Below are 11,677 nucleotides of genomic sequence, written 5' to 3'. Positions count from 1 at the left end.
GCAACATTTAAGGAATTTATACACAAGTTCTTAGAGGTCTATCTTGATGACTGGACCGTATTCAGACTGGTTAAAAAACACATAGCGAGCTTACGGTTAATGCTGGATACTTGCTGACGACACTAGATTGCGCTAAACCTAAAGAAGTGTACTTTCCTCATCCCCTTCGGGAACCTACTTGGCCATGAGGTTTGTAAGCAAGGCCTGATGGTGGATCTAAAAAAGATCATTGTCATACTTAATCTGCAAGTGCCGCGAAGTGTCAAACAACTACGCACCACACTAGGACACATGGGCTACTATCGAAAGTTCATCAAAAGCTATGCCTAGATCACGGCTCTAATGGAATAGTTGCTAAAGAAGGATGCTACTTATTGCAGGAATGAGGAATGCAACAAAAGTTTGGAAATGCTTAAGGAAAAGATGGCATCCACCCCTATACTGGTCTTTCCAAAATGGGACATCGAACTTCATGTGCATGTTGATGCATCGTGTATCGCGTTGGGTGCGGTACTCACTCAAGAAGGAGCAGAGGGAATAGATCACCCAATTTCATTCGCGAGTCACCGGTTGTCAAAAATTGAGAAGAATTACTCCACTACTGAGCGAGAGGGATTGGCGATGGTATACGCGCTTCAAAAATACTGCCACTATCTGCTCGGCGGACACTTTAAGATGTATACTGATCACTCTGCGCTAAAATACCTAGTGAATAAGCCTATGTTGGGGGGGTGAATTTGTAGGTGGTTGCTGTTATTCCAGGAATATGACTTCGAGGTCGTCGTAAATCTGGGACGTCTAAATGCAGGTCCAGATCACCTGTCTTGAATTGAGACCGACGAAGAACCCACAAATTTAAAGGAAGGACTCCCAAATGCAGAACTATACAGAATGTGCATTGCGGATGGCCACTTTGAGGATATAATCCATTTCTTAACTACAGGAACCGTGCCACAGGGATATTCTATTCAGCAAAAGAAGGAATTGGTGATACGTGCAGCAGACTTTACCGTGATTGCAGGGCATCTCTACAAAATGGGCAACGACGAAATCTTACGCAGATATGTGCCTGAATTCGAGCGCGGACAAATATTGGCCGAAGCACATGGCGGGGTGGTGGGAGGACATTTTGCAGGTCGCGCTACTGCACAAAAGATTCTTTGCACAGGACTATGGTGGCCAACCTTACATCAGGACTCGAAAGCGTACTATCGGGCCTGCGATGTTTGTCAACAGACCAGGAAACCATCGCGGAGGTATGAAATGCTACTCCAGCCACATATGACGCTACAGCCATTCAAGAAGTGGGCAATCGACTTCATAGGACCTATCACATTGTGAGGGAAGATGGGTGCGTGTTATATCATCACTGCGACAGAATATTTGACTTGATGGGCAGAGGCATAACAAGTTAAGGACTGCACGGTTGCGATCGCTGCGAATTTTTTGTTCGAGAATGTACTGACAAGGTTTGGATGTCCCATAATTCTCATGAGCGATCGGGGAACGCATTTCCTCAATGAAACGATCAGTGCACTCAGTGAGGAATTCCATATATATCACCAACAGAGTACACCATACCACACATAAGCGAATGGGACCATTGAAGCATTCAACAAAATCTTGGAGACTGCGTTGACCAAAGTCTGTAATGCGCAACGAAATGACTGGGACTTACGCATCCCTGCTGTGCTATGGGCATACCGAACCACGTGCAAGAAGTTGACGGGCCAAACACCTTTTCGGTTAGTCTATGGCAAGGAGGCCATTATGCCTATGGAATACATTGTGCCTAGTCTGCGAATAGCAGCAATAACAGGTATGGTAGACCGCGAGGCTTTGGAGGAATGGCTCGCGCAGCTAGAGGAACTAGAGGAGGAACAATTTTTGGCTAGATTCCATCAGCAAGTACAGAAACAGTGAGAGAAAGCATGGCATGATCGCCATATCAAGGTGCGCACCTTCAAGGAAAATGATCTGGTATTACTATATGACAGCAAGTTCGAGAAATTCCCTGGAAAACTCCGAATGCATTGGTTGGGACCCTATGTCATCAAAGAAGTTACCGATGGGGGCACGGTTCAGCTTGCCAAACTCAATGGAGACCCCTTCCTGGGAAGAGTGAATGGCAGTCACCTGAAGCTCTACATGGGTGGGCCAACCACCTGACTAACCGCCCAAGGGACAGTCTCACCACTCCAACCAGTTGGAAGAGAGCGCAGGACGATAAAGCAGTCTGGGGGAAAGAGGTGTGATTTCCAGGATACACGTAAATTTGGCCAATCACAAAGGTCGTGGTTGCGCGGAAAGGAGTGCACTGATGCGTTGCTAAGAGGAGAGGTGACCGTTGCTGTCACTATTCATGACAAGATGTCTACATTATGGGAAAGAGGGAGCGGGCGGTGGGCAATTAAGAGAAGGGGTACGATCCAGATATGGCACCAACTGCCACAGGGTTAACATGAGGACACCAGAACAAGGGGGAGTCAATGAATTTGAAATTCGAAATGCCTATAAATCACAGAGGGGCATCGACCTGGAGACCTACATTAGGGAACTCTTCATTATCTCTGCACAAGGAGTAGGCCTGAGGGTGGTGATATGGCCGATGGAAAGGCAGGGCTCTCTGAGGAACATGGTATCGACAACTACGGGCGCCACGCAGAGTTTAGCATCAACAGTAGGGGATGTACCAGAAAATGGGAGACATGAAGCAGAATTGGTCCGGATGCCACCGCCTCACCCGGGGGCAGGCCAATGAACTACAACAGAAAAAGGAAAGGATGGAAAGCCAGAGACCACTGGTAGAAATGCCGTTAGTACGTCGTCTCTGATGTACCTTGAGGATTGGGATCACGCAGACAATAGCAAAGGTCTTGCAAAATTACAACACAAGCTACAACAGACAGTGCGAAGAGCAGATACGAAGGTAGGAAGTGGCTGTGGTGGTACAAGGAGGTCCCATATGCGGCTCCCCCGCTCGAGCTAAAATCCTATGAGGGGGTGTTCTGTGTTAACTGAGCAGAGCAGAATGAGCATTATCGGTCGCAAGAATTGGTAGAAACAACGAAGCAGGAGTCAGACGAAGTGTTGTAGGAGACAACGAAGGAGCAGTAGGACGATGAGCATCACTCAAAGGGAGGTGAACTGCGAAGCCAAGGCAGCGCATCTCACCGCACCAACGAGTGACTCGGGATGAGTCACGATGATTGTGTTGGGGGACTGTTGGGTAGCGGAGGTCCCGTGTAATAGTTTTGGGGTTGAGAGCCTATAAGTTAGGATAAAAATATTGTAAAACTCTGAAATATGCGGAGCGCAAAAGGTAAAAGGTCTAGTCAAAGGATTTTCTGCCCAAGAAATAATATAGAGTAATAGGGAGTAAGTCGGTCCACAGACCATAGGAAGGTATAAATAGAGCGAGGCTCTATGGGTAGAAGGCAGTTTTTGGTATGAAATCTTGGATCTGATATGTAATGGGTTTTTGAGAAGGAAAGTCTGAAAGTGTCTGTAAGTCCGAGTCGAGGTTATTGGGTAGTGGATAGAGGCTTTGCAGCTGTGTGCGCAGAGGCTTGGAAGAGTCCACAACTATGTGCGTGGACCCCTGCAGCTGAGTGCGCAGGGCGGATCTGGATGTATTGGCAAAGAAATTGAATAAAGATAAGTTGATTCTGAAATTCTGTGTTAAATTTGTATTCTCATGGATCTGGCTATTGTATGGTTAATATAACTGTTTGATCTGTGTGCATAAGCTTATGTTATGAATATATGTGAATTTACATCTATTATGAGTGTGCGAACTGGTTAATTTTGATAAATGTTTGCTTAAAGACCCATCTAAGTAGATCTGATTTATAATACATCATTAAGTAATTAGTATTAAAGAAGTAGCCTGGGTCTAGATCTACGCGGAAGTAGGGTAGTGCGAGGCTACAGAGCGGCGCGTGAAACCCCCGGATCACATCTAGATATCCCAAGGGTGCGGAAACATGGTTCTAGCATCCTCCCTTGCTACCTCGGGTGAGACTTTAGTCTGCGCTCCGCAGGCTGTTACTGAAAGGGCCGGTAGCTGCAGGATTTGTTTGGCTAAATAACTCTTCCGAACCTGGGTCAAGCCCCTATAAGCCAACACCTACAAAGAAAGAGATTGAAGATTGGTTGGATCAGAAGCTGCATGATTTCGTGGTACAGGAAAACAAAAACCCGCAAATATCTGAGAAGAGGTGGCTGGACCACTATATATATACGAAGATCCACAAGATCTTCTTCACGACCTTCTCGTTAGAACTGTATGAGTGGATCACGAGGCTAGCTGACAGTCTGGGAAGGTGCAAGCTTGATCAACTGATAGTGTGGACTCCAGAGTTGGTGCGTAGGCTAGAGGCATCTAAAGATAAGATCGCACGGGCAGTAGATCATTGGATGGATCAGATAATAGGAGGGTTTATCACTGAGTTCGCGATAGACACAACCATGAGCTACAGCGAAGCTGAGCGGTGTTTTCTCAAGGGACCACAAGGTAGGTACATCAAATCCCTGAATACCTAGATTAAGGTGCTGTTATGTGAAAAACGGGTGATGCAAATCCATTAATGAGTGGAACGACACAGAGCGGAAGGGCCTAGAAGGGTATCAAAAGGCTAGGACATAGTCCATTAATTTCACCTCCACGAGCAGACGAGGAAGAGCGCGATTGGGTTTCTCCGAGGAGTGCGGCCAATTTGATACGGGAGCGCATTCAACCATTGTCACCTCCGCACACGCCATCCCCCACTTCACCTTCATCTCCTCCATCTTCAACCACCCCACCTCCACCCAACCCGCCGTTCAACATGGCGAGTGCGATCAAGTTTCCTATATTCAGAGCAGTAGGGAGCGAAGATCCAGATTAGTTTTGGTTCATAGTAAGAGCCGTGTGGGAAGCGCACAGAGTTACAGATGATAACACTAAGAAGGCCACCTTGGTAAGTGCACTGCAGGATCGCACACTGACTTGGTATATCAAGCACTTGAATGATCACCTGAATGCAGGAATAGCCAAAATCTAGATTTCATTGAACAAAGAATTTAGTTGACCGAAATCAGAGATGCAGTTGATCATCGGATTCAAGGAGATCGCGATGCTTCCGGGTGAAACCCTATGGGATCTGCATCAAAGACTGAAGAGAATGATCCATGAGGCTAACATGACACTAAAGGATGTTCATCACCGCACGCGGTTTATGGCGTCTTTGACACTGCACCTGAGGATGGCGCTATCATAGAAAAAGGTTTCAACCCAGGCAGAAGCATTGGAAATAGCGATGAGGTTGCATGAAACTCTGATGCAAGATCCTAGGTTGGGAGTCCAACATATCCACGCGCAACTACAAAACCTATGCTTGGAGATGCAGAGTTTGAAACAAGATAAGGTGCCCCCTCCAGAAATGCACGAAGAGTTGTGGTGCATAAAATGTAAAGGCCAGGGCCATGATAAGGATCATTGTTCGATATTCGTGAACTATTTGGCAGGGTGGGGGACCAATGTCGTTGAGACCAGAGGCACAGGTGGGGCCAAGCATGGCACCCGCACTCTGGTGCATGATCTTTCAGGTGGGAGGAAAGCACACAACGGACAACTGTCATCTATTGCAGAAGTTTACACAGTGCCCCTAGTAGCTATTTTGCAATTTTTGTAGATTGGTGGGCCATGATGAATGAAACTGCCAAAGTTATGAGTTGTTGATGGATCAGACACGTGCTTACAGGATGCAGACTGAGATGCGAGGTCAGGATCCAGCTGTGGCAATAGCGCGTGGTGGATTCCAGGGATGCGAATGAGGATGACGAGGAATGGGACCTGGACAAGGGTGTGGATAGTTAATCTGCTACAATTGTGGAGGACCTGGGCACTACACGCGTGACTGTACGAACCTGACCAGAACATGTTGCCCGTACTATTACTAGTTTGATCATGAAGCGGTAGATTTCCCCACGCTAATCACATAGGTGCGTGAAAAAGGGGTGCTTCAGTCTACTCCAACATAGAACGTCCAAATGATGAAGTCTGAACCATGCAAAGAGGACCCTAACGTGAACATGGTGCTCAGAAGCAGTGCAACCATAGGGGAGGATAAGGGGAAGCAACCTAAGGAGGATACATGGGTTCACAAGGCCCCTACAAAGCAACCTGAGTTTGATTTGGAATGCGCAAAGGAGACATTTATGGAAGCTAAGAAGAGCTTTGCAGAGGCCTCTACTTCAGGTAGTAAGGATCAAACTGAGCCAGAAATGGATCCTTCTATGCTAACTACCTTTTTAGAGACATGCATGAAGCTACTACGGGACAATAAAGTAGTTAAGGGATTACAAGAGCTGATAACTAGGTGCGCAGGGTCGGGTGAACCACGCATGGTCTGGAAACTAGGCAAGCATGCTTTGCGCATTGAGCGGGAAATGCGATTGACAACACAGATTGGTGACTATGAGATGGATCAGGTCATCCTAGACTTAGGGTCAGATGCGAATGTGCTACCTAAACAGACCTGGGAACGCATGGGCAGGCCCGCACTACAATGGTCTCCTATTCAATTATGGATGGTGAACCAACAAAAGATCCTGCCCATGGGGAGATTGCAGGGAGTAACAGTGGACATCGAAGGCACGAGCACACAAATAGATTTTGAGGTAATATAAATTATGGATGACAGTAACCCGTACCCCGTCTTGTTAGGAATAGACTGGGCCACGGACATGAATGGAGTCATCAACCTAAAGAGATGAAAAATGATATTCGAGAAAAAGTCTCTCTGTGTAATAGTTCCACTAGATCCGGCCGAAGGAGAGTGCTACACTGAACTTGTGCACGTCGAGGACAGTGACGATGAACTAGACTGGATCTACCAGATAACAATGCAAGACCAGGATTAGGTGAATCCAACAGTGGATGGGAGAATCTCATGGGAACGTGACAGTTCCTACATGTCGGACTCAGATGAAGAGATAGAGCTATTGCAGAACCGATTGCATGAAGTAACAACGCTAAATTGTAATATGATGATTAGATCACTACGACGCATGACAACCGAAGCAAGGGAACTGCCAACAGATGAGGCCGCAACAAATGTGGAGGAATCGATAGACCACTGTGAAAAGGAAATACTAGAACAAAAGTGGCATGGTGCGCGAAAAGGGGTGTTGCACGTGACAACCGCACAAGGATGGAGTACACATCAAAAGACTAGGAGGAACTGGACGCGTGTATGGGTTGGAGGAAAAAGTAGGTTAAGCATCCATTGGCGAAGAAGGATGCAGATGTATGCTGTGCAACCGCCTCCCCAACTAAGAATCAAAAATCAGAATCCACCACAACAGCAGAGAAAGTGATGCATTCTGCCAGCCATTCATGACAAAACAATCGGAAAAATAGGTGAGATCATGAACAGAGTTCGCCCGATTAAAAAACCAAGGGGAATCTGTGTGTGCCAAGGGTGCGAGGGGCCTATAGGACCATAAGCAATAAGAGGAGTGTGAAGGTGATCCTATCATGGATGAGACAAGATGAAAATAGGAGGATAGAGGAAACTCCCCAGACCGTAGCCCCCGCAGTTTGGACTGAACGAGAGGACCCAGGCAAAGGAATTCAACAGTTGTAGGAAGCCAGTCGGCGTGACAGCTTGAGACTTCATGAAGTCAATGAAGAATGGGCACGACTCGCGAAGAAAAGTGTGATATTGGATGAAGAAATCAGAAAACTAGCCCGCGTGGAACTAAGCATAAGCGGACTAGGCCTGGCTGGCCCTACAATTGCATTAGAACAAGCTACGACCCTGCTATCGTGGCTGCAACCGCACCTTACTGAACAAGGGAGCGTAGAACACAATGCGCTACTGGATACAAAGGTACGCGAAGGGTGCCTGTCGGCCGGATAGGTCGTTCTTGCGGACAAGACTGACCTCCCTAGTATCTAATGATATCAAGCGACAAGCAAACCAAACAAATTCTATCTTTCTCTAAATATGCAATTTATAAATAAAGGCAAACAGGTGTTTTAGGCCTACCTCGGGTCCAGTGCTAGTTTGTAGAAGCCACGCTCCGTTGATCCAAATGAGCTCCCTTGTAAAGGATCTGCAAACACACACAAGCACACACATTAAATAGCACCTGAAAAGCCAATATAATAAAGCATATTTATCATGATGATCAAGGAATTTATGAAACAAACCATATAAGACAATTTATTGAGAAAAATGAATCTGATTGTATTAACTTTAATCAAAGAAGAACTTTACAACCTTGGTGCCTTAATGCTGTACAAGCTCCTCCTAGGGTCCAACAAGAATCTCCTCTACTTTGACAAGTTTCACTCTCTTCCCAATGAATCCAAAAGGTGTGTAATCTCTCCTCTCAAGCTTAACTAGGAAGTCTCAATTCCAATAGCATTTAACCTAAAAAATGTTCAGCTTCTAACCTCTCTAGCAACTAGCCCAATGCCTTAATTTATAGTGCAATGGAGGGAAGTTACTAGGTCCACCTTCAAAGGGATAAAGCCCTCCTTCAAAGGGATAAGCTCCTCTCATCAAGGGATTAGCTCCTTTAGTTTTGGGATGCATGAACCACCTAGGAGCGAACCATCCATGTCAAGATTCCTTCTAGAATCATCCAGAATTAACCCAAACTGAGTTTTTAAGAATAAACTTGCGCCTTTTTGACTTCATAGGGGTCTGCACCCACTCCTTTAGAGACAGAGCGGGCAGGTCTGCAGGTAACATGACCATGGGGTGCAGGACCGCATGTAACAGTAAGAGAAAGTGTGGAACCAAAGCTTTATTGATTTTTAAGGACTTTCTCTCATTTTTAAAGCTTGACATGAAGAGCTGAGGTTTGATACTTGCTAAGGAGGACAGTATGAATGATGATAGATCCATACTGACTGCAAATAGTCATGGTGACAATATTTTGTGTAACAGATTGCCCCCTAAAGTGTGAAGTCTGTAGTAGATGAGGATTTCATTTATCATCTAAGAAGAGTGAATTACTTTATCATTTCGAGGATCATCTTGTGGAGAGCCTGGTTAGAACCTGTAAAAACATTCAATACAAAATATATATATGAGATCCTATCATCATTGAGGTAGGCATTCCCATACTCAGATCATAACTGACTAGAAAACTAACTACTGCTCTGATATAGGAATGATCTTGTAATACATCACAAGTATAGACACATGTAGACACAGTATGGAAGCAGCCATCTGTTTATGAATAGTCCACTGTATAATGAATACAAAATTCCTCGCAGCCTGGATGATGGAAACTAGATCCAGGGTCTTGATTTCTACTTCCCGAAATAGTACGATTCTATCCATGTGAATGAATGTGTCGAAGTCAAACATGGTAGAAACCACTTGATTACTAGTCAATGATGTAAACTGTTAACAAGTGTGAGAGAAACCACCAGTAATGTCAATGGCTCTCAAAGTACTCAATACAATCCATGAGATGTGAATAGATGTGTTGATGTCTAACATGTCACGGAATCCTTTGATCGAAGGTCAATGATGCAACCTATCGTCAAAGGTGAGAAACCTGCCATTGAGGCATGCAGATCCCAAGGTACTGACGATTTCTAGATCATCTTTCTAGATAATGAGCTGAAGTCGATAGAAAGCGATCCGTCGTAGGCAAGCCCACAACACGAAATCATAGATCAAGTTTGAAGAAATATAGTTGCAAGGACTGACTCAGGGATGGTCAAGATGGATGACAGATATTTTGCAGATGAATGGTTTATTTGCACTGACCTCTTGAACACATAAAAACACGGCAGATGGTTTGGTGACAATTGACCCAAAGTTAATACCCAGAAACCGGCTGAAGACTTTCAATATGGTTTGATCAACTGTTAGGCAAAGGATTTCCCAACCCAGGTGAATAAAAAGTGTCGTGTTCAAGAGTGGTTAAATGTTTTTCTGAGACACAAAGTATGAAAAACAGGCTCATTTTTCTCTCTTTTCCCCCACCATTTTTGGCAAGTACCTCTTTATTTTTAACAAGCTTGAGGAGGATAACATTTGCTTGATTATAAGCTCATCCTTTGGATGAGCCCAACTTAGTTTAAATTCAAACCCTAAGAAGGAGTGGTCCGTTCCTGTTTGTAATTGAACAGGTCCTTTACTGTTAAATTTTAACGAGTCCAATATAGGAGAAACTCGGCGTTTTTCAATTTTAGAGAGTCTGAAAAAACTTAAGAAAACTCCATGGTTGTCCTTTTTCGTAAATTTGTGTCTCCCAAGCCCGAAAAGGTATAAAATAATACTTGAGAGAACTGCTTGATCATTACGACCAAGGAGTACTTTTCATAATTAGTGCCTCTGATCCAAAAAAGTAAAAAAGCAATCAATGACACGTCGTTTTATAACCAATATCGAATTTGAAACAAAAAAAATTCAGCAATCTTTTCATGTTTATACGGACAGAAAAGGGCTGTAAGTGGACCGTCTTTTTAGTTCTATTTTAACGAGCTTAAAAAGAAAAACTCGGCAATCTTTTCATATTTTAGGAGTCAGAAAAGAGCTTAAAGGTGACTCTAATGTTTTTTGTCAAAAATGATCAATTTTGCCTGAAAAATCCGTTATCCTGCACAAAAACTCAAACATTACTCATACCTGTTTAAAATAGATAAAAATGTTTCAAAAGTTACCTCTTTAAAGTGAAAAATAAACAAATTAAAAATCCATTTATTCAAAAAAGCTTATAAAAAGGGCTTTTGTAAATTCATTTTTTACTGTTTGACTTCAGAGTGAGAAAAGAGAGCTTTTGGTCAGAAACTTCCCGTGAAGATTGTGGAAAATCTGTCTATTGGAATCGAATGCCGTCTCCTCCAGGTAATCCACATCATCTTACTCTTTCATTTCATCCGTTTGAAATTTTTTTTTAGGGTTTATTTCGTTTTTTAGGAAATTTCTAGGTTAAAAACCCGCGCACGGGGGTCCGCAAGCATAGCGTAGGAAACCTACGGACCCCGACTTTTTCGTAAAAGGAAAAAGTCAGGGGTCCGCACCTGCTGTGAAGGCAGAGTGCGGACCTATGAACTGTCTCTAACACAGAGGGTGCGGTCCCTGCAGAATAGGTTTTCAAACTTGAATTTTTCAAATTTTGTCCAAAAACTTTGATTTTAAATATTCTAATCCGCCTTTCCGTTGAATGTAGCGTATACATCATGCTTGATTGGCGGGAATGAGAGCATGAGGATGTGGATCTCGCTGTGATTAATCATCAACCTTCGATTGATGCATTGAAGGCATGCGGTTTATACAAATTCTGGGCCATACCTGGCATGAGGGCCCAGGTGGACTTTTTGCAGTGGCTGGTAGACAGGTGGAATATACAGGACCAGTGTTTCTTTATTGGTGGCCACCAGCTCGAAATGGAGCCGGAAGACATTTACTTTTTGACTGGTTTGCCTAAGAGAGGTGAACATTTGACTCTATTCGGGACTAGGCCAGGTGGCTAGTCTGTCGATAGCCTCCGGCTAGAGTTTTGTAACGACCAAACTAGAGACAAAGGGATTGATATCAAAACCATATCCCGTCCTGAACTCAAAGTGATTGCATTTACTGTTACCAGGCTCTGCGGAAGCACAACACTACATGTGGCCACTAGATCCCAAATCCGGATGGCAGTAGACTGCTTTCAAGGC

General features: G+C 44.4%; 1 protein-coding gene across 1 annotated transcript; it reads left to right on the top strand.

Annotated features, from left to right (window-relative positions):
- Window positions 1-891: 891 nt before the first annotated feature.
- Window positions 892-1,341, top strand: LOC149208933 (uncharacterized). The gene has a single exon (XM_089398461.1). The coding sequence runs from the start codon at window positions 892-894 to the stop codon at window positions 1,339-1,341; it is 450 nt and encodes a 149-aa protein (XP_089254587.1).
- Window positions 1,342-11,677: the final 10,336 nt, after the last annotated feature.

This window comes from Pinus tabuliformis, chromosome 1_2 (assembly GCF_031772625.1).
Source record: "Pinus tabuliformis cultivar Carrire ecotype Pingquan chromosome 1_2, CPIR1, whole genome shotgun sequence".
Taxonomy (NCBI): Eukaryota; Viridiplantae; Streptophyta; class Pinopsida; order Pinales; family Pinaceae; genus Pinus; species Pinus tabuliformis.
This window is presented reverse-complemented; position numbering and strand designations above follow the sequence as displayed.